Genomic DNA, 24,888 nt, shown 5'->3' on the forward strand with positions numbered 1-24,888 from the left:
CACGTGGGGTATTGCTGTACTCGGGAGAAATTGTTTTACAAACTTTTGGGTGCTTTCTCTCCTTTATGAAAATGAAAAAATGCAACATTTTAGTGGGAAAAAATGTTGATATTCATTTTCTCGGCCTAATTCCATTAAATTCAGCAAAAAACCTGTGGGGTCAAAATGCTAACTATTCCCCTAGAAAAATTCCTTGAGGGGTGTAGTTTCCAAAATGGGGTCACTTTTGGCGGGTTTCCACTGTTTTGGTCCCTCCAGGGCGTTGCAAACGCGACATGGTACTGAAAACCAATCCAGCAAAATCTGCGTCCAAAATACAAATTCCCTTCCCTTCTAAGCCCTGCTGTGGGTCCAAACAGCAGTTTATTACCACATATGTGGTATTGTCGTCATTGGGAGAAATTGCTTTACAAGTTGTGGGGTGCTTTGTATTCTTTATTCCTTGTAAAAATCAAACATCTATGTTTTTTCAGAAAAAAAATGTAGATTTTCATTTTTATAGACCAATTCCAATAAATATTGCAAAAGTGGGATTAAGATGCTAATTATACCCCTAGATAAATTCCTTGAGAGGTGTAGTTTCCAAAACAGTGCCACTTTTGGAGAGTTTCCACTGTTTTGGCACCACAAGACCTCTTCAAACCTGACATGGTGCATAAAATATAATCTAAAAAAAGCATCCTCTAGGTACCCCTTTGCTGCTGAGGCCTGTGTTTCAGTCCATTACCACACTAGGGCCACATGTGGGATATTTCTAAAAACTGCAGAATCTGGGCAATAAATATTGAGTTGCATTTCTCTGGTAAAACCTTCTGTGTTACAGGAAAAAAATTATTACAAATGAATTTCGGCAACAAAAAAAAATGTGGTAAATTTCCCCTCTACTTTTCTTTAATTTCTGTGAAACGCCTAAAGGGTTAAGAAACTTTCTGAATGCTGTTTTGAATACTTTGAGGGTGCAGTTTTTAAAATTGGGAGATTTATGGGGTCTATCTAGTATATAAAGCCCTCAAAGCCACTTCAGAAATGAACTGATCCTTGAAAAAAATAGCCTTTTGAAATTCTCTTGAAAACATGAGAAATTGCTGCTAAAGTTCTAAGCCTTGTAACGTCCACACAAAAGTAAAAGAATGTTCAAAAAACTATGCAAAAAAAAGTAGACATATGGAATATGTGAAATAGTAACTATTTTGTGTGGTATTACTATCTGTTTTACAAGCAGATACATTTTAAATTAGAAAAATCATAATTTTTGCAAATTTTATTTAAATTATGGCGTTTTTCACAAATAAGCAATACATTTATTGACCAAATTTTTCCACTAACAAAGTACAATACGTCACGAGAAAACAATCTCAGAATCGCTTGGATAGGTAAAAGCATTCCGAAGTTATTACCAAATAAAATTACATGTCAGATATGAAAAAGTGGGGCTGGTCCTGAAGGCTAAAATGAGCTCAGTTCTCAAAGGGTTAATCCGCTTTTTTTTTCAGAATATTTTGATGGCTTCGTAGCAAATTACTAGTTTTACCATGCTATGGTCTTAAAACACAATATTTTCAGGTTATAATGGTCTTTCCAAAACGCACTAATATTATATTTGAGGGAGCACTGTATTTATTTTAGTAAATAAGTTTCTGCATGGATGTGGGATACTACATGGCCAAATTATAATTATAATATATGTATATATATATATATATATATATATATATATATACATATATATATATATATATATATATATATACACACACACACACACTATATACTATTAATTTGTTGTATGCAAAGAAAAATATGTTTAATAGATCAAAACTGAAAAAAAAAACCTAAAGCTATTTAAGGCTTAGGCGTCATGCACACGACCGTAGTTTTGCGGCCGTATACTATTCGCAAATGCGGATCCAGATCTGCGGATAGTATAAAACATGTGCTAACCTAGGGGCCAATGAACACGACTGTGGTTTCCACAGTCCGCGTATTGCAATGAATGCACATCTCGCGTGTGCACGGTCCGTGATTGCGTACGGCCTATGAATTCTGATAGGTCACCTTCTCTGGTCATCTGCCAAACCCAGATTCATCCATCAGACTGCCAGAGAGTCAAACAGGATTTATCATTTTAGAGAACACGTTTCCACTGCTCCAGTGTCCAGTGTCGAAGTGCTTTAAACCCCTCCAGCAGATGCCTGGCATTGAGCTTGAGTGCAACTGATCGACCATGGAAACTCATTTAAGGAGTGAAAGAGCACCATGCGCATTTGAGGCATAATTTAGAGATTTACACAGTATTGGTTCACAATAAAAGTAAACCCTGAGAAGTGACCCCATTTTGGAAACTACACCCCTATAGGCATTTATCAAGGGGTATCGAGAGCATTTAGACCCCACAGGCGTTCCAGAAACGAATGCCCAGCAGATTGCAATTTTCCCACAGACATTTTAGTGGTCAGTATCTTGCACCTAGCTTCTGCCATTGGAGACACATACGCCATAAATTGTTAAGCAAGTTGAGCATATATAATCAGTGCGAAATATTCAGGTTCATAATAAAGTGGTATAATAATTGGGCAAATAATAAAATTGATAATCCATAGATATGTGGTACACTTTGTAGAAATACTTTATGCACAGACCAGTGCCAAACTGATAAGTGGTGTCCTTTTGTTATCCCCCTTTTGAAACACACACTGCACCTTTTTTGGGACCTTTCCTCCTTTGTACTTTGGAAAACTTTGCTGGGAAAGTGTTGCCCTAGTACTATATAGATGCCCATGCTTTCAGCATATGTGCTTGGGCCCTCCGCTTCCTGGTTGCCAAATATTAGGGCCTTGATGAGCACTTCTTCAAACTGAAGGAATGTTTCCCTCTGGCCTGCACATCATGTGTTTTTCATCCCCGCCTTACTTGAGCCATAACTTTTCTTTGACTGAGTTTTTTTTTGTGGGACGAGCAGTAGTTTTCGTTGGCACCATTTTGGAATACAACTTTTTGATCACTTTTTATTCTATTTTTTGGGACGCAAGGTGACCAAAAAACAGCAATTCCGTTATTGTTTTTTAAGGCTTTCATTGTGCATTATAAATGACATGTCAGCTTTATTTGGCGAGTCAGTACGATTATGGTGATACAAAATTTATATAGCTTTTTTATGTTTTACTACAGAAAGGAATGTTTCGCTCTGGCCTGCACATCAGGATGTTTTGGGTTTTTTTCTGCACCTTACTAGAGCCAGAACTTTTTTATCAATGGACCTGCGAGGGCTTATTTTTCGCAGGACAAGCAGTAATTTTTATTAGTACAATTTTGGGACACATGCAGCTTTTTGATCAGTTTTTATTTCATAGAAGAGGAGGTGACCAAAAAGCAGCAATTCTGGAATTCTTTTTTTATTCTTTTTTTTTCAGCGTTCACTGTGCACCATAAATTACATGTGAATTTTATTCTGCGGTTCGATACGATTATGGTAATACCAAATGTATATAGTTTTGTTTATGTATTGCAGCTTCTGGACAATAAATTCCCTTTTTTAAATAAAATAATTTCTGTGTTGCCATATTCAAGAGCCATAAATATTTTTTTTTGGTGTATTGACGAAGCTGTGCAAGGGGTTTTTTTTTTTTTTTTTGCAGGGCGAGCTGTAGTTTATATTGGTACCTTTTTATTCTATTATTTGGGAGAAGACGTGACCTAAAAACAGCAATTCTGGCATTGTTTTTTAAAGACTTATTATGGGAAATAGGTGTTTTTTTTACTAGAAACTTTTTTATTTTTTATTTTTTTGTCCCACTAGGGGGGCTAGATCCAAACCTGACCATTACAGCAGATTGGCAAATGTAATATACAGCTGACACTGGCTGGTGATGGTGCAGGCTCAGCTTATGAGCCTGCATCATCACTGCGACATAATAGTACTGCGACTTGCGCTGTGTATTTAGGGCGGATAGCGTGAAGGGGTTAAAAGGTTATTCCCATCTCAGACATTTATGGCATATACAGATGATATAAACCATTTATTGACTCCATGTGTAGAATTCAAGAAAAAGGAAATCCCACTTATCGCGCTGTTCCTCCCTAATGACGAATACTTGGCAAGTTGCGCCGGTGAACAATCACTGGCGGTGATCCATATAAACTCAGGTATGACCCAAAATAGATATATTGCTTGTTTATTGTTGTGTTTTTTAAAAAGTTAAAATATAGAAGGCTACGCGTTTCGAGACCGGACTGGTCTCATCATCAGGCTGAAACATTTGTGTTTTTTTCAGCCTGATGAAGAGACCGGACCGGTCCGGTCTCGAAACACAAAAACTTCTATATTTTAACTTTTTTAAAAACACAACAAGAAACAGACAATATATCTATTTTGGGTGTCACCTTGGGTGCGTGGACCCACTGGGCCGTGCCGCCTTGACGGTATAGCAGCTGGCCAACAGGGTACAAGTCAAAGTCAATAGTCCGGATAGGTGTACATCTGGTAACTTCAGACAGTAGCGAAGAGGCTCGGATGGGACCATGGCAGCAGGCAGACACCAGGCCTGGTGTAACCAGGAAGGCATAGTACACAGCACAACACTACTCCAACTCTAAACGGCACTTGAACAAAGACAGCATGGGATACAGGATACGGATAGCAGGAACACTGGGAACTGGGAAACACTTAAGGGACCATTTGCAGAGACGAACATGGGTAAACGACAACAACGCTCAGGCAATGCAGGAAGGGGCAGGGCCCTTCTTCTAGTCCAGGGTGCACATGGGCTAATTTGGTAATAAATTCAGGTGCGCGCTGGCCCTTTAAGACCGGGCACCTACGGGACACAGCAGAGAGAAGCGGAAGTGAGTGCTGGCGTCTCCTGAGGAGATGTGGGCCAGCGCTCACGGATCCATGGCTGGGGCTGTCAGGAGGTGAGTGATCCTGACGGCCCGCGGCCATGGGTGTTACATTGGGTCATACCTGAGTTTATATGGATCACCGCCAGTGATTGTTCACCGGCGTAACTTGCCAAGTATTGGCAAAGTTCCCAGTTAGTAAACAACGGACTAGTTCCCATTATTCCTTCCAGTTAGGATTATATTATAAAAAGGTACAGAAGGAGTAAATATAAAACTTCGCTTTTATTAAGCTGTTAAAACGTGGAACATAACACATTTACTTATAAAGACATATACGGACATACATAACATATAAGTGTCAATTAGATATAGGGTATCGGTTCCTTAGTTTAAATTTTTGTTCAGAGTGTAGTCAGAGTCTTATATGAGGATCGTATATTGCATCCTTCCCCTCCCCTCTATATGCATAGCCTAGCTCTTTGTGAGGTATTGAGGTCAGGTCTGCATTCAGACTTAGCCAATAAATTGTGAACTGGAACACGTCCCGGATATTTAACCGTTACATTTCACTAGATATAATTCCTACGCGTTTTACCCGATTAGGCTCGTCAGGGAGACGTCTGGAGTTACTGATGTCTAAATTCCCAGTGTTTGGCAGTGGCAGCGAGTGCCTCGCTCTCACAAGCTTTGTGTGTCAGTTAGACCCTCCCCGTCTGGAGGCTCGACCGTGAAGCTGCCAATTATCGGAGAACTTCATCTTAGTCATCGCCCTCCGTGATTCTCACTTCATCATTGTACCGATTATGTAAACATCAGTAAGGGGGTGTTTTTGCATCACCCCTATTGGCCTCTAGCTTTGTCTATCAGTGCTTGTCGTCCAGAACATTGTTCTCAGTTGCTATTAATCTTGCAGGTTCAGATAGGATGGCTCTTATATTATTGGAGATGTTTATCCCAGATCTTTATACACATCTTACACTACTGAGGAAATTCCTGAAAATGCATCATATACATATACAAAGAGACTAATTCCAGAGCTTGAGCTTATCATGCTACTTCTCCCTCCAGGGATCAGGTTACATCAGAGTTAGTCTGTAGTCAGTTTGACCATCTTCTACACTAGACTGAATACATTATTCATATTCATCATACCTACATGTACATAATTAGTCATGTTTCTCATGTCTACATGTACACATGTGGATGCATATATGTAACAGAACACCATCCATGTATACTCAGAGTAGAGAGTATTACATTCTACAGGTGATCAGATGTCCCATTATCACATTATTATGTTTCATATCTCAGGTCAAGTATTCATCATTAGCATACTTGCCAAGTATTCATCATTAGGGAGGAACAGCGCCGATAAGTGGGAGTTCCTTTTTCTTGAACTATACACATCCTGCCAAACGGAACCCTACGGGACACCGGTTGAATCCCGGGCTGCGGACCTCCAGATTATAAACTACATTCAAGGATGTTGTGCTCCCAGCACAACGCTATAAGGTGAGCACTATTCCTCTTCCCTGACCTCACACGTTCAAAACCTTGGGATGATACATCATGTGCGCTGTGTATTCTTTATATTTTTTATCATATATTTATTCAAATAAGTCGCACCAAGCACTTGCACCACACACAAACTATCATCAATACATAATTTACATTTCACACCGTCCTTATACGGTCTGTACCCGCTGGCTGCTTCTCTAGCGATACCCGTTACACATAACAGACAAAGTGATTAATATTATCACTAGAGAGGAATGTCGAATACATTTCTGATGGATGAAAAAGATTCCGGTCAGCCAGAAAAAATCATTTTCATAAACAGACAGTCGCCATAAATGATCATTTCCAACTAGTTCCACTAAAAAAACAGTATTAGTTAATGCATTAGATTAGGTTTAGGAATTTGCGATTATTAATTAGTGTTAGGTTGTGTTCACAAGTTGTGGTCAAGTTGAGATTTTTGCTGCAATTTTTTAAAAAATCGTAGTAAAAAACTTGAACACCGCCTTAGAGTTTTTAAAAGACATTGAAAAATAATATAGCTAAAAAGTCCCCAATTTAACTTGCATGCAAAAATTGGTTGGTGCATTCCTGTGGTTTTAGCAGTTTTTAACACACGCACATGTATTAACTCCCTACATCCTAAAGGGTTACAGAGTTTTGCTGAGTTCAGTAAAATCATGCAGAGACCTCATTGGTAGGTCATTCTGTACCTGTGCAACCCTTTATGAGCGCTGTAGATTTGATTAGTCCGGTACAACTTGCCAATCTTACAAGTCTGCCAGTAACACATTGCTACAGACTGATGCCTCACTAAACGTAGGTGTGTGTGTGTAGGGGGGGGGGGGGGTCGGCTGAATTCAAATAGATATATCTCAGGCTGTGTACCACCTAGAACAGCGATTCTGTAACCAAAACCACTGTTATAGCTGGTCCACGGCCCAAGATATGGCTATTTAAAGTGAGCCCCCTTTTCTCCAGCCTCAGTCTCTCACGGTGAGCATGCATTACTCTTGGCATCCTTGCTGCTAAAGACGGGTTTGCTTTATCAACAGTGAGTGGACAGCAAATTACAAAGAAGGGCGACCCCTAGTGGCAGGCATTTCAAACAAGTGAAAAACAAATATTTAATTCAAGTGATTTGTAGATTTGTTCGAGAATAAACATACTATGATTTCGGACTAAGTTAGTGGCCATTTAAAATTCTTTGAAAATAACCTTTCGTTTGCATAAGAGAGTCTGCTTTAATATGCATTTTAGTCACAGAGTTGAATTTTCTTGCAAGCTTTGCTTACAAACACTGGTGCAAAGTTGCGTGAAGGTGGCTGCGTGTATAAATTATTAAGCCGTATTTTTATACCTGGTATGCTGTGAGCTCTGATCGCTGCTAGAATACATTACACTACCTAGGTAGTGTAACGTATTCCAACTGTCAGTGTGACGTCACAGTCAATCTGACAATAAGTCTACGAGGGCCAGCTAGAGGCTGGTTCTCATAGGCTTGCATACATGGCAGACCCGGAGGCCGTTGCCTGGCCTCCGGATGCCATCACAAGCATCAGCAGCACCCACAATTGCATGGGGGCTGCTGATTTGCTACAAACCCCCTAAATATGGTGATCGCAATCGAGCACCACATTTATCGGGTTAATTGCCAAAATCAGCGGCGATGAGCCGCAGATCGGCAACACTTGAGTGTCAGCTGTCGCGGACAGCTGATCTCCCAGTTTCTGATGCACACCTTGTCGCCGACAGTGTGCGTCGGGAACGACACAGTGACTTCCTGTCACTCTGACAGGAAGCCTATCAGGACCAGCCGAAGGTTGGTCCTGATGGCCTTCCGTCCTTGGCAGACACGGAAGCCATTGTTTGGCTTCTGTTTGCCATACTAACTGTTGGCAAACCCCGCGATTTCGGACCGGGGTCTGCCGATATGCTAGAAACCCCTAAAATTCGCCGAATTTAAGGGGTTAATTCGCCGAAATCAGGGGCAACGGACCGCTGGCCGACAAGAGTGGAGTGTCAGCTGTTGGTGACAGTTGACCTCTAGGATCCCGGTGCACATTGTCGCCGACGGTGTGCACCGGAAAAAACTCAGTAACTGTACGTCCTCGTGCGGGAAGTAACCTCCCGCAACGACGTACAGTTACTTACTCGTGCGGGTAGGGGTTAAAGAGCTGTAATTCCTAAACCCTTCCTCACATTAAGATGTGAATACCCTCAAATTAAAGCTGAGAGTCTGCACTTTAAGCCCATATTGATTATTTAACTGTATATTCAATATGTTTTGGTAAACAGCTAAAATGCCAAAACTTGTGTCACTGTCCAAATAATTCTGGACCTAACTGTGCATGGTATGTATGAACTTTGCACACCTTGGTCTATTATTTTACATTGTTTTTGTGTGTAAACCCCTGCTTGTATGTGAATTTTAGGCACAAATGTATGTTATAATGATTTTTTTATATATATAATTCCTGTTTTTCATAGTTACTTGAAGGTAGACATGGCTGTCAATAGCAGGTTCGAGACAATTGCAATTGTCAGATTGTCTGCTTTCAGGAAATATATAGGGTCTAGGGGTGCACTCACTTTTTAAGGTGTGTATTTTATACATTGTATTTTATAGGTTGTTACTTTTTTTTTTTTTTTTAATCCAGCTTAAAAGCAGATTTTATGAGGATATGTGCATATAGACATAGGAATAAGTGTTACGTATTAACTCTGCACATATTGAACTTTTATTTTTAGGATGTGTGATGCATCACATTTTGTGCTTGGGTCACAGTTTTAGATACAAATATAAATTTGTAAGCATTATTTATTTATGAAAAATGGCCCTTTGACACAAAACTGCATGAGGGTGCTTGTGCATATAAAGTGCGGAGTGGAATTTTGACAATGTGACAGGTGTTTCCTCTCAGAAAAATCTATTGATTTGGGGCTTTAGCATGTTTTTTATTTTGTAATTTAGGTCTTATTTGTACATATCATAAGAGTGAAAATTGTCCTGGCTGCCAGAGGTGCAGAATTTCCAGAAACCCCTGGCAGCTAAAGGGTTAAGTATGTAAAGCATTTTGATTCACCTTATTCACCAACGTGTCAGCAACAGGTCGCAACCACACAGAGATATTGCATATGTAATTTCACAAATGTGTTCATATACCGTATAAATATTGTAATATCTGAGATCAAAATATGTTGCCACTAGAGATTAACAAATTATTTAAAGCAATTCGCAAATTCGATACTCAACAGAATATAATGAGCAAATTGAATGGTCTATTATTTTCTTAAAGAGGATCTGTTCGCTCCTCTGTCATTTACTAAAACAGATAATTGTATTCCTTGAAATATAAATTCTGGAGCATTTTTTCATAGAACTCTACGTTGTGCCATTGCTCTGTTATTCCTCCTAGAAATTTATAAATAATCAAACTACTGTGTGTTACCAGTTGGGGGTGTGCCCCTACACAGTCTGACAATGTCTAATCAGCGCTGATAGAGTGGGACTGGAACACTCCCCACCCTAAGAGGAACGGTACATTTGTCAATGTATTCATTAATTTCTATGGGGAATAACAGAGGAACGGCACAACACAGAATTCTAAGACAATATGTTCCAGAATTGTTATGTCATGGGTAATACAAGTATTTACTAAAACAGACATGTCAGGAGAGGTGACAAATCATCTTTAAATTTGGGTAAATGTTAAACCTGAAGAATCGATTTCTTCAAGTGAAACTTAAAGAGGCTCTGTCACCAGATTTTGCAACCCCTATCTGCTATTGCAGCAGATAGGCGCTGCAATGTAGATTACAGTAACGTTTTTATTTTTAAAAACGAGCATTTTTGGCCAAGTTATGACCATTTTTGTAGTTATGCAAATGAGGCTTGTAAAAGTCCAAGTGGGTGTGTTTAAAAGTAAAAGTCCAAGTGGGCGTGTATTATGTGCGTACATCGGGGCGTTTTTAATACTTTTACTAGCTGGGCGCTCTGACGAGAAGTATCATCCACTTCTCTTCAGAACACCCAGCTTCTGCCAGATCACGCTGTGACGTCACTCACAGGTCCTGCATCGTGTCAGACGAGCGAGGACACATCGGCACCAGAGGCTTCAGTTGATTCTGCAGCAGCATCGGCGTTAGCAGGTAAGTCGATGTAGCTACTTACCTGCAAACACTGATGCTGCTGCAGAATCAACTGTAGCCTCTGGTGCCGATGTGTCCTCGCTCGTCTGACACGATGCAGGACCTGTGAGTGACGACACAGCGTGATCTCTCGAGAACACGGCTGTGTCTGCACTGCCAGAAGCTGGGCGTTGTGAAGAGAAGTGGATGATACTTCTCATCAGAACGCCCAGCTAGTAAAAGTATTAAAAACGCCCCGATGTACGCACATAATACACGCCCACTTGGACTTTTACTTTTAAACATACCCACTTGGACTTTTGCAAGCCTCATTTGCATAACTACAAAAATGGTCATAACTTGGCCAAAAATGCTTGTTTTTTAAAAATAAAAACGTTACTGTAATCTACATTGCAGCGCCGATCTGCTGCAATAGCAGATAGGGGTTGCAAAATCTGGTGACAGAGCCTCTTTAAAGGGACGGTCACCGTTTTATTAACTCCCTATGTCCTAACTAATCTAATAGGCGCTTTGCTGCTGATAACTACAGTGTGATTTGTTTTAAAAAACCTTTTATTATTTGCAGTTATGAGCATTTTTCTAAATATGCTAATGTGGCTCCAATAGCCAAATAGGAGGTAACTCTTTTCCCTCTGGGCAATGTAATGATTTTTGTATGACGCTGTCCAATCATCATACAGCTTCTCCCCCTTGCCTGCCAAGCAACACAGCCTGATATTATAATATACAGCTTTCATTCCCGACTGTGTATTCAACTGGCGATATCTCCGGTTGTGTCACAGCTAGAACTGCGATCCTGGTGTCATATGAAGGATTAGAATCTCCTCTTTCATATTCCACCGCTGTTCTAGGTGGTCCACAGCCTGATATTATAGTACGCAGCTTCCATTCCAGACTGTGTATTCAACTGGCCATTTCTCCGGTTGTGTAGAACTGCGATCCTTGTGTCATATAAAAGATCAGAATCTCCTCTTTCATATTCCACCGCTGTTCTAAGTGGTCCACAGCCTGAGATATGGCTGTTTGAAGTGATCCCCTCCCCTCCAGCCCCAGGCTCTCTCACTGTGTGAAGCAGCTTCATGCTGATAGGACAGCGTCAGAGGCTGCTCGGTAGCTCCACCTCAGGAGAATCGCTGCTGTTACCTCCCAGTTGTCTAATAAAGGCTCATTTACATATTTACAAAAAAACTCATAACTTTTAAAGTAATAAACGTTTTGGGACACAATTTTCACTGGCATTATCAGAGTGAGAGCTATGAGATAGGGCATTACTAAACTAGTGACAGAGCGTCTTTAACGGCACAATATTTAGCATGCTACAGAATTAAGTATTCTCCCGTCTCTTCTAATATGTCAGTTTAGCCATTTTACCAAGATCTACAGCTAAAACGATCTTCACACTACATTCAGGAACTCCTCAATATGCCATATGTCGCTTCTTTTACCAAGTAGATTCTAGTACAAAAGAGAAAAGAAACATTCCCAAACAAAGGATTTTCTCCTTCATTTACTAGGATAGGTTCCCACTTTTAATGTAAAAAGATGGGAGAGCAGATCTCAGGAGAATAGTCTGAAGGCGGCTGTAACGCCTATGGCCGGGGGCCGTCGTTCAGACTTCCCCCTCTGACGGCCCTGGCCATGGACATCTGTCTTTGCGGCATCAGCTCCCTCCAGGGAGACGCCGGCACTCACTTCCGGGTCCTCGGACTGTTTCCCGCAGGTCATGCGCGCCCGCGCGGCCTTAAAGGAACAGTACGCGTCCAGCTGTCATCCATCAATAATTAGCCCAAATGGCTGCTGGACTATATAAGGGGCTCTGCCCACTTGTTCCTCGCCTGAGCGTTGTTGTTTACCTAAGTTTGTCTTGCAAATGGTCTCCCAGTGTTTCCTAGTTCCCAGTGTTACCTGTTCCTGCTGCCTGTACCCTGTATCCCGTGTATCGTACCTGCTGTGAAAGTCAAGTCGTGTCTTCCCGCTGCATCCGCGGCGTCACCTGCTTTTAAAGTCAAGTCGTGTCTCCGCTACTGTCTACATTGCCTCAGGTACCCTTTCTGAACTATAGACATTGTTTTGTACCTTGTTGGCCAGCTGCTACCCCGCTACGTGTTACAGCCCAGTGGGTCCACACCCCGCGCCGTGACAGCGGCGTTACATTAAATAATACAAACATACAGCCATGCAGTAGAGTGGTTCATACTAAAAAAATAAAATTAAATATGGAAATAAAGTAAAACATTTTTGCCTGATAAAGCCTTGTCTTGGTCAACAGTAAGTGCTGTTTTTGTAATAAAAAAACAAGGTAACAGCAGCTAAACCACTAAATGCTCCTAAATGCCTTTACCAGGCATCATACCTTACAATTTGGCCATCTAAGACACACATCAGGGTCTAGTGTATTCCAGGAGAGGTTTCTTGTCTAAATACATAGGCTCACTGAAGCTGCGCCAAAATTTATTAAGAGGTGTAAACCGGTTGATAAATTCCCCCATGGTACAGATTACAAAATTTTGTGGAAGAATAATAGTCTATGGAATGGCTTGAAAAATACAAAAGGACAAAGGGACTCTGTAGTTCCAAAACAGCACAACAGGAGAAACTCCCAGAAATAATCCATGGCAAAATAAACAGACAAACTAGGTCCAGAGTATGAGACACAGTGTCTAATGATACAGATGAATGGTTATGTCCTAATACAAGTGCAACCTTCACATACAAAGGACAGGGTAAAGAGTGGAGATGAATCACCTGAAAAAACAGGTCCACAGACTGAAAAGTCAGTCACCACCCATCTATTCAAAAAGTTGTCTTACCCATAGTAAATGGACCGGGAGAATCAATCAAGTGTGCTGTTTTACACAGCACACTTGATCGATTCTCCAGGTCCATTTACTATGGGTAAGGCCTCATGCACACGACCGTAAAAACACCCGTTATTGCGGGATTGTAATTACGACCCGCAATAACGGGCTCATAGACTTCTGTTACCCACGGGTACCTTCCCGTTTTCTCACGGAAAGGTGCCCGTACCGTTAAAAAAATAGAACATGTTCTATTTTTCTATTTTACGGGCCGTGCTGCTATAGTTTATAATGACAGCACGGCTCGCAAAAGCGGCCGGCTGCCCGCGGCCGGCCGTGCTCGTAATTACGAGTCGTAATTATGAGCATGGTCGTGTGCATGAAGCCTAAGATGACTTTTTGAATAGATGGGTGGTGACTGACTTTTCAGTCTGTGGACCTGTTTTTTCAGGTGATTCATCTCCACTCTTTACCCTGTCCTTTGTATGTGAAGGTTGCACTTGTATTAGGACATAACCATTCATCTGTATCATTAGACACTGTGTCTCATACTCTGGACCTAGTTTGTCTGTTTATTTTGCCATGGATTATTTCTGGGAGTTTCTCCTGTTGTTTTGTTTTGGAACTACAGAGTCCCTTTGTCCTTTTGTATTTTTTAATATTTTGTGTATTTATGTGTCAATAAAAGATATTTAATTTTATTACTATTGGCTATTTAGCTCCTTTTGTTTATAAATGTATCTATAGGAGTTGCCTTTTCTTGGTATTTAGGGAGGATGCGTTAATCATATAGCACCTAGCCCCTGACGTTAGTTGCCATATGAGCCCCCTTTTTGTGTGTTTAATATGGAATGGCTTGGTCTGAGCTAGTTATTGAGGGGAAATATTGATCCTATAACAATCTAATGGAATGTCAGGGAACTTTATAGCAGTAAGGCCCTGTTCACACAGAGTTTTTGACGAGTTTTTTGACGCGGAAACCGCACCGCAAAACTCGTCAAAAACCGCCCGAAAATGCCTCCCATTAATTTGAATAGGAGTTGGACGAGGTTTTTTACCGCGAGTAAAAAAAACGTGTCGCGGTAAAAAGAAGTATCACGACCCATCTTGAGGCGGTTTCCGCCTCCAAAACCCCATTTCAATCAGTCAGAAAGAGGAAAAAAAACGCCTCGACGAGTGTTTTGACGAGTTTTTGTCAAACCACTGTGCAAAAACCGTCTGGAGCAGTTTTTGCAGGAGGAATTTTCCTCCTGCAAAAAACTCAGTGTGAACATAGCCTTATTAGGGTCAGTTCACACTGTTTTTTGACTAGTTTTTTGATGCGGAAACCGCGTCGGAAAACACGCCAAAAAATGGCCGAAAATGCCTCCCATTGATTACATTGGGAGACGGAGGCGTTTTTTTCCTCGAGCGGAAAAACCGTCTCGCGGGAAAAAGAAGAGACATGCCCTATCTTCGGGTGTTTACGTCTTTGACCTCCCATTGACATCAATGGGAGGCAGAGAAAGCGTATTTCGTGGCATTTTTGCCCATCGGCGCTCAATGGCCTCAGGCGAAAAACGCGGCAAACGGCGTGCAGGCAAATCAAAATCTGCCTCAATATTCCAAACGAAATTTTGAGGCAGAATTTTCTGCCTGCAAAAACTCTGTGTGAACATAGCCTAAGAGTGTAATTAATATTCAATATGATCATATACGATAAAAAAGACTGCTGTCTGATCTATTCAGATATTGATATCAATGGGCCAGTACATGATTATAAATTTAGAGAACTGAAAATAAGAAAAAAAGATTTCAGACTTTCAGGCTGATTGTATTAGATAGTGAAGGGGTTAATGCCCGGTGCTCTAGGGCAGTGTTTCTCTTCCTTAGTGATAAGAAGTTGCAACAGAGTACCCCTAAGTAAGTGATTAGTTATAAGGGTCTGCTCACTCTACTGTCAGAGGCTCCGTTCTCTGTCAAGGATATCACAGCATGCAGCGCTATTTTTCCCATCAAAATGATGGACACTGTGACAGAACCCTGACAAAACCCCATTATGTCGAATGTAGGGTGCCTTGCCATTTTTTTCCCTTATGCCCTGCCCGTTTAAAGAGGACATACTCCCAACTAACAGCATTTGAATGGCAAATAGTACATATTACCACCTTCAGCAGGCCTCTAAAATTATTAGACTACACGAGACCTGGATAAACCCCTTTATACAGACCCGAGACCAGAACCCCTCTGTATACAGACCGCAGACCAGACCCCATAATAATGATAGACCCCAGATCAGACACCCTAATGACAGACCCCAGATCAGACCCCCTAATGACAGACCCCAGATCAGATCCCGTAAAAAGTCTGGCCCCAAATCAGACCCCTAATAATCACAAATCCAACTTTAGAACCCCTAATAATGACAGACCCCAATCCAGACCCCCTAAGATAGAGAGACCCCGGATCAGGCTCTTTCCCTGTTTCTCTAGACAGACCCCTAAAGGAGGAGGTGTTGGGACCCTCACTGAAGCAGCAGCGGCAGGACCCTCAAGGCAGTGGCAGAGGCAAGACCCTCACAAAATGAGGCAGTGGCGTGAGCACAGCGGGCTCCTTGAGGTGGGCGATGTTAAGAGCTGACATACTTACTCTGTAAGCCCGTCGGTTCGCACTTCAATGAAACATTGCTGGACGCTTCAGTAGTGTTAGATTTTTATATTATTTTTGTTTAGCACTCGGCGTACCCCCGAGCCTGTGGTGTGTACCTACTTGGCTACGCGTAACGCAGGTTGAGAACAACTGGTCTAGGTTAGTGGTTACTGGTTGATGCCATCATCCTCATCATACAGATCAGTGCTGGGCAGGGACAAAGAGAACTGTTAGGCCATCATCAAGTGCTGTATAAGCACGGTTTCCTTAAAAATAGGGCAAAATCAGTGGAGTCTGAAGCCTCCAGGTCATTAGACTCTGGACTATAAAACGCACACAATTTTTAGCAAGATTTCATTGTCCTAAAGAAACAATATATACAAATAAGAATAAAAAACAAGCAGATCAGAAAATTATGATGATTGTAAACTAATACTGGTTGAAGCCTCAGAAATGTTTTTTCTCGATTGTGATTGCATGCCTTGATTAAAGGAGTCTTCCAATTAATAAATCTGCATAATGGAGATTATTTTTACAAACTACCTAAGATAAGATTTGGTTTTGCTTGCAAAGTACAATAAATGTTTGTCTGTTCCCTTTTCGAAAACAACAGTTGCATTTGTTCATACCCATAGTTACGCCACTCTACTTATGATACACATACATATATGTTTATACACAAACGTACAGTACACTAAAGGAAACTCTGAATAATCTCTTCTTTCCCGGCATATTATTGCATCTTATCAGGCTTCTTTGTGCAGTGATCTTTTTTCTAAGGCTTCGTTCACATCTGCATTGTGGTCCCATTCTGACGTTCCATCTGAGCTTTCTTTTTTTTTAATTCTTTTATTTGTCATTTTGTGTTTTTTTTTTAAATTACAAATCGTACAGAATATGCATAACACAGTGCGAAAAAAGGCAATGAAAAACAGTCAACGTTTCACAGGTCAGTTATCTGCCCCGCCTAAGTACATGCGGTCACCTGAAAGTACCATGTCGCTAAATACAGTTAATTAAGGAATCTCCGATATGCACCCTGAACCCGCAGCCGTGCATGATATATCCTGAGTGCGCACAGGTGCATCAAAGGAGAAGAGAGATGCAGAGACAGAAAGAAGGAAAGACAAAATAGTGAGGAAAGAAAGAGAAGGAAATGGGGGGAGAAAACAAAAAAGGGGGAGGGGGGAGCTGACCTGACATATCGTGTCTAGACGGGAATTCACGAGGCCATGATGGTTTTATATTCCTCGGTCGTTTGAAAACGAATCCATTCACGCCATGTTTTTAGGAAGGAGGCATGAGTCCCCTTCATTGATGCCGTGAGGTCCTCCATTCTCATGATCTCCTGGATCTTGCCGAACCACATGCCCACCGTCGGCGGACAGGACTGTCTCCACAGTGCAGGAACACATGCCCTGGCCGCGTTTACCAGGTGTCGAACTACCGAACGTCTATACAAGGGCAGTGGGACCTCGCACAAATGAAGCAGGAAGAGGCCCGGAGATCGCGGGAGAGGATAATCCGTGAACTTTGAGGAAATACGCCACACCTCGGACCAGAACCCAGTCAGGAGTGGGCAGTCCCAGAAAATATGCATAATTGTACCCACATGGTCCCCACATCTCCAGCATAGTGGCGAGGCCGCCGGGATCATTGCATGCAATCTGGAAGGCACCCTGTACCAACGGGACAATATCTTAAATCCTGCCTCTTGAAATCTACTGGCCATGGAGGACTTATGCGTCATGATGAACAGGCGGTCTCGTTGTTCAGGGGTGAATGTTTCGCCCAAGTCCCTTTCCCAGCTACGCAAGTACGGAGGTGGCGGCAGATTGGGGGGCGAAATCAAGAACCCATAGACTCTGGACAAAGCATGTCGGATCGTGCCTGTGCCTGTACACAGGAGTTCAAACGCGGAGCAGTCCCGTTGCTGCACTCCAGGATGTTCTAGGGACATCAGGAAATGTCGCAACTGGGTAACCTGCCACGCCGAGAAAGAGACCGGATCCGACAGAGCTCGTATTTGATCGCTTGTCATCCACCTCCCCTCCTGCTGAAATTGTAGGGCCTGCAACCATACTTGAAATGGGCCACTATCCAGTCCCGGTGGAAATGCAGGGTTGCCTAAAATCGGAAATAGCGGGGAGGGGGACGGCGAGAATTCCGCCCGAGGAAACACCCGCAATGCGACTGCTAGGGTGGGACCGATTGTCGGGTGGGACCGCACAACCCTGGGAACATTTCTGCCCAACCACGGCAGGGCCTGTAGTGGGATGGATGTAAACGCCTGTTCCATGGACACCCATTCTTTCATCCCGCCGTGCCGGAACCAATCTAAGATTCGTGTCAAGTGGGAGGCGTGGTGATAGGAGACAAAGTCCGGAAGACCAATGCCCCCCTCCCCCTTTACACGAAATAGCAACGATCGGGCGATACGTGCTGGTTTCCCTGCCCATATGAATTTGTGCACTAGGGAGAGTAGGGACTGAAAGAATGGGCGTGGGATATGTATCGGTAGGGCCTGTAGGAGGTACAAAATCCGTGGTAGGATGTTCATTTTAAAAATTGTGCACCTACCGAACTAGGTGAATGTGCCCGAAGTCCATGTGTCTAGGTCCGCCTTTATACGTTGAAGTAGCAAAGGGAAGTTCACCGCATAAAGGCGAGATAGATCACCGGGAAGCCGAACTCCCAGGTATTTAAGCGAGTCCCTTGCCCACTTGAATGAAAAGGACTCCGACAGATCAGCGACCAGAGTCTGTGGTAACGAGATGTTAAGGGCCTCCGACTTCTGGTAGCTTATTTTGAAATTGGATAATCTCGAGTATCTACTCAGCTCCGCCATCAGGTTAGGCAAGGAAATTCTAGGAGCTGTGAGGAAAAACAGCAGATCATCCGCGTAGGCGGCAAACTTATGGGCTCTGCCACCCAGGTCCAAGCCTGTAATGTCCGGGTTGGAGCGGATGTGGCACAGCAAGGGCTCCAGGCATAAAATAAAGATCAGAGGCGATAGAGGGCAGCCTTGGCGCGTGCCGTTAGTAATCGTGAAGGAGGATGAGAGGTGTCCATTGAGCTTGACCTGAGCTGACGGGGAGGAGTAGAGACCAGAGATCCAGGACATCATATGAGTCCCTATTCCGATGTGTCGTAAAGTGGCCAACATAAAGTCCCAACTAACCCTGTCGAAAGCCTTTTCCGCGTCCGTTGACAAAAAACAAGTGGGGAGTGACGTGACTGCCGCTTGGTACATTAAATTAATTGCCCGTGTGGTCTTATCTCGCGCTTCCCGTAGGGGCATGAAACCCACTTGGTCAGTATGTATTACGGTTTGAAGGAGCGGAGACAACCGATATGCCAGAATCTTGGCAAAGAGTTTCAAGTCTACATCCAGTAGGGAAATAGGACGGTAACTCTGGGATAGGGATGGGTCCTTCCCTTCCTTGGGTATAACCGTGATATGTGCCCTCAGTGTATCCCTGGGAATGGAGCCCCCTTCGGTTAGCGAATTAAAGGCCCGGATAAAGTGGGGTTCGAGCACTTCTGAGTAGGTCTTATAGTACGGCAGAGACAGGCCATCCGGTCCCGGGGCCTTCCCCGTGGGTGAGTCCCTCAGTGCCCACGACCACTCCTTCGGTGAGATAGGGGCCTCCAAGGCTGCTAGATCATCAAGTGGGATGGATTTCATCCCCGAGGATCGGAGATACTCCTCGATCCTCTCCCGTTGGCTACCGCCGTCCTGAGAGGAGGGTGCCTTTGGGAGATTGTAGAGAGAGTGGTAGTAGGCACGGAAGATGTCATGTGGGAGTTGCAGTCGTTTATTCTGGGCACCTGTGATGTGCGGTATGTATGTACGCGAACGGGTTTTTCGGAGGGCGCGGGCTAATGTCCTACTGGGCTTATTACTGAATTCATAAAAATGCCTTCTACATTTGACTAGTGTGGCCTTCGCCTTAGCAAGGCAGAGTGATCGCACTTGCTCCCGCAATTGCCCTAATTCTGTCCCTAGTAACCGATCCTGTGTTATCTTGTGGGACTGTTCCAGTTTGTGTATGCGTGACAGTAGGTCTCTGAGATGAGCCGTCCGCTTTTTCTTGAGTTTGGCTCCCATCCGTATAAGGGAACGTCGCACCACACATTTATGCGCCTCCCATATACAGAACGGGTCCATCCCCGGTGTGTCATTTTTATCAAAGTATTCCACCAGGTCTCGGCGTACTTCAGAGACCACTGTCGTATCCTGCAGGAGGGACTCATTCAGTCGCCACTGCCAGGGGGTGGGATGGGCCAATGGGCGGGCTAGGGTGAGGGAAATAAGGGCATGGTCAGATAACGTTATGTCATCTATGGAGGATGATGTCAGGCTGGGAAGATGTGCATGGCGTACGAAAAAATAGTCCAACCTGGAATAGGAGTTGTGTGGCGCCGAGTAGTATGTGTAGTCTTTGACTGAAGGATGCATAACTCGCCATGCGTCCACAAGTTGATGTTCATGCAGCAATCGCCGTATACGACGATGTGCTGCCCTGGGTAGGGAGGAGTGTCCTCGTGACGTGTCTAAAACAGGGTCTAGGGTGACATTTAGATCCCCCCCCATGACTAAGGTACCTTCCAGAAAGCCTTCCAGAGCCCTCAAAACTCTGTCCAGGTAGGCCACCTGACCAGAGTTAGGGAGATAGTATGAGGCCAGTGTGTACAGTGCGTTATCCAACTTACCCTTTACGAAAAGGTACCGTCCCGCTTCATCTGCGCAGGTGTCCACGTGTTCCCAGTGTAGGGAGCGGGAGACCAGGATGGAGACTCCCTTGGTCTTGGAGTCAGAAGACGCACTATGATACCCTGCGGGGTAGTTGGAGTCTGTAATCTTTGGGATGTTGTCTGCCCGGAAGTGAGTTTCTTGCAGGAAGGCCACGTGTGCTTTCCATTTCCATAGGAGACGGAGAATGGAGGACCTCTTTTCCGGAACATTCAGACCCTGTGCATTTAGGGAGACAACCGTAATGTCAGACATGGCCACTGAAATGTCCGGAGTGGACCGAAGGGAAAGGGGAGGGAAAGGAAAGGAAGAAAAAGAGAGAAAGAAGAAAAAGAACTTGTGTGCAGAGTAAGTTCTCTAAAGTCGGAGTACAATACCTCTCCACTACTCAACGCGAGCTGTGTCGCCCGTCGGAAAACCTCAAACACGACACAGCTACACGGAACCCTAATAGGGAACAAGGAAAGACCGGAGTGCAAAGACAGCGTAACAACAGTTAAAATATCAACTAGAAAATTCAATTAACCAAATTTCTCTTATAGCCCCGGACTCACCCTATTAACGGTTAACATTCCCAGTATCCACCTTCCCCTATGTGAAAACTCAAATTGGGCCGGTAAAACTATTAAAGCCGGTAAACTTATTTAAGCCTCCCCCAACCGGTGTGTATCCGCCCGCCCCCTTGACCAACAGTGATACAACCAGCTGTAAGGCAGTTCCAGCCATGCATTCCTAACAGTCCTTCAGGAACCCTGTGGGAAAAAGAGATAAGGAAAGTGCAAAATGTAGTCCAGGAAAACGTCCACATTAAGGAAGCTGTGCACATTCAGTCCCTCCGCGGCGATCGTCGTCCAGGATGATGGAGGTCAACGGATCCCGTCCCTCTGTCTCTGCGTGGAGATCGACGTTCCAAAGGTCGAAGGTCAGGTGGCTCTGCTCCAGGTCTGATTGGCTGACGGGACCCATAGTCCGGATACGGGCCTCCTCTGGGAGTGAAAGGTGGCGGTGGTTCGGTCCAGTCTGGTAACCGCACCGGCGAGGTTTCCAAGAACCGGAATGCTTCCTCCAGATCGTCGGGAGAGCGGACAGCGAACGACATTCCCTGCTTTCGAAGGATGATGTGGAACGGGTGTCCCCACCTGTATGTTGCGCCTGCCGCCTTTGTTGCTTCCAATAATGGGCGGACAATTCTACGCATGGAAAGCGTCAATCTGGAAACATCCGGCAGGACGGTGATGTCGGCGCCATTGTATGGGACGGCCCCTTTTTCCCAGGCTCTGCGGGCGATCTCCTCTTTTTGCTTGTAGAAATGCACCCTACAGATAACATCCCTCGGTCGATTGCCGTCTCCATTCCTGGGGCCTGCTAGTCTGTGAACTCTGTCCATCTCTATGGGCATATCTCGCGGGCGTTCCAGGAGCTTGTTAAAAATGTGGGTCACAGCATCGTAAAGTCCGTCGGGGGGTACAGACTCGGACAAACCCCATAGTTTCAAATTATTACGCCTTCCCCCATTTCTCGACATAGTCTAAGTGTAGGGAGAGATCTCGGAGTTGCGTTGCTTGGGTAGCCAAGGACTGGGAGAGGACCGATATGTCCAGAGAGTCGACGGAGTGTTGGCGCTCTAAAGTGTCCACTCTCACAGCTAGGGCCCGTACTTCTTGTGTGACCTCCCCGATGGCCCTGTCGTGTTTCTTTTCTAGTCGTGCGAGGCGGAGGTCTAAATCCGTTTTAGTGGGCAGTACCTTGACCATCTCCCAAAGTTCTGCCAGGGTCCGCTCCATGGAGAGCGTGGGGCCCGAGGACAGGCCTGCATAGTGGTCTCCTGTGTGCACTGGCGGGGTGGGGGAGGGGATCTCCCTGAAGATAACCGGCAGCCCCTGGCTCTGCTGACTGCCTGGCACTGGTGTGGGCCGCTGGGCCGGTGATGGTAGGGGTGTCTCACATGCTCCGCCTGTGGGCGCCATGTTAGGGACCTCATGTCTGGGAACGGGCTGGTGGAGGCTCTGTGGAAGGGGGACCATCCCTGACTGGGCCGATGGCGATGGCCCTGTGCGTCCTGCCCCACACTGACCTCTTTCTGCCGGCTGCATCCCTCCTCCAGATCCGTTGGTGCCGGCGCCGGGCTGTTGCTGGCCGGAGAGTGAGGGAGGCGGGGTGTGTCTCCGCGGCGAGGCGGGAGGCTGATTGCAGCCTACTGGAGGTGACTAGGAGGATCGCTGCGGCGGGCCGTCCTGTGCCGACCGGAGGAACCGGCCGATGCTCGGGGTGCCCGAAGTGTCCGGGGGGTGCCGACGATGTTTCCCCCTGGTCATGCTGGTGTCAGGCGGCTGATAGGTGAGCCCTGTCGGGCAATATTCGGCGGGGTGAGTCCGGAGCTGCTGCTGCACGCGTCCTCACTCCGCCATGCCTAAGCCACGCCCCCCCAGAACGGGGTCTGACAAACTGACACGAACGAAAACCAGAGGTTTCCGTTTCCATCACCATTGATTTCATTGGTGACGGATCCGGTGCCCATGGTTTCCGTTTGTCTCTGTTGTGCTCTGGATCCGTAGTTTTGCCAGAAGCAATAGCGTAATCGACTGTGAAAAGAGCATAAGACTTTCTTTTATGATTTATTTGTTGAAAATATGATGAAATTATGCAAATAGCAGAAGAAATGGTACTGGAAATAATAGCCACATATAAGCAGATACTAAAACTTGTTTACCCTGCAAAAGTGAAAACTTTAAATTTAAAGGGGTATTTCCAGAATCGACAATTGTCACCTCTCCACAGGATAGGTGATAATTGTCTGATCGCTGGGTGCCCCACTGCTGGGACCCACATCAATCGTGAGAACGGGGGTCCTGAACTGCTGAACCGCAGTAAGAAGCACTTTGAATGAAGCAGTGGTCGAGCATGCGTGCTGCCACTCCACCCAAAGTCTATAGGAATGACGGCTCGGCCGTTTCCGTTTGTCCCATAGTCATTGCATTTAATGACGGGTGCCTGCTCGACTGTCATTCCATTCAAGCTCTTCCTCATTGAGGGGGATGCATGAAGGAGGATTTGGGGATTCAAGACCCCCCTTCTCACAAATCGGTGAGGGTCCCAGCTGTGGGGCCTCCAGCGATTAGACAATTATCACCTATCCTATGGATAGGTGATAATTGTCGATTCAGGCACAACCCCTTAAAGCTGGCCATATGCGTTTGATAAATGTTGGCAGAATCTGTTGACAATCTTATGTATCTGGGGAAACCTGACTATCCCCTGATTTTAACATGACTGATCCTTTGTTCTCTCTGGAGATAAGCAGATATGTCAGGTGTCTAGCAGCGGTTTATCTCCCTGCAGTAAATATCCATGCTCGGCTGACCTAAGCATGCATGTCCATGTGAGACTCTGCTATCTTTTATGTACGGCCAGCCTTCTTGCAAAGTCATGTTATATTTGATGACTGAAATGTGTTTAACAGTATATTAATACACAATACCAAAAAAAATGAATAAATAAATATATATATATATATATATATATATATATATATATATATATATATACATATATATATTTTCTTTTTCAAAATGCTTTTATCTACTTACAACAATATCTTCAGGGAATGTGTCCTTACTGATAGATCTATCATCGAACTCCACTTCATAGAAAGTCTGAGAGGTTATTTCTGTAACCTTGCAGCTGTAATATCTTTTATTTCTGTGTTTTGCAATAACGGTCTGTCCAATATTTAGATTCTTCCTGGATGTTTTGTTTCTCTAAAACAAAGACATATAAGCAAATTAGTCACGGAGGATATGAAGATATACTATAATAGAAAGGAATAGTGTGTATGCTGATACAATGGAAAATTAATATTTTTTTTTTCCTGTAGTAGACACGAAGAAAAGCCCTTGTTCAAGAGGGTATAACATTCATTTACAGTGGAACCTGCCTCAAATGTCTTGTGTGCCCACGTGGAAATAGTCATGTAACGTTGGCATGGTGGCAAATCAAGAGGAGGATTACTATATCTCACGATTTTCATTTCTAATTACTTCTTTGATCCAAATTCCAAAGTGTAACCGAGAGGAGTGCATAAAGAGTTAGTATGACCATGTTCAATTTATCATCAGTGAAGAAGTGAAAAGAGATGACTACTACAGCTAGCCCCTCCTGGTGATAAAAGGTGGGGACCCCACCCCTAAAGTATAGGCC

At 44.1% G+C, this 24,888-nt stretch overlaps 1 protein-coding gene across 1 annotated transcript in view; it reads right to left on the bottom strand.

Moving 5' to 3' along the window:
• The window catches only part of KDM4C (lysine demethylase 4C), a 563,556-nt gene that overhangs the window by 39,588 nt on the left and 499,080 nt on the right, over positions 1-24,888 (bottom strand). Inside the window, exon 19 of the mRNA XM_075827279.1 lies at positions 24,279-24,449. Within this exon, the coding sequence (XP_075683394.1) occupies positions 24,279-24,449 (171 nt within the window). The remainder of the gene's footprint in view (positions 1-24,278; positions 24,450-24,888) is intronic.

This window comes from Rhinoderma darwinii, chromosome 1, assembly GCF_050947455.1.
Source record: "Rhinoderma darwinii isolate aRhiDar2 chromosome 1, aRhiDar2.hap1, whole genome shotgun sequence".
NCBI lineage: Eukaryota > Metazoa > Chordata > Amphibia > Anura > Rhinodermatidae > Rhinoderma > Rhinoderma darwinii.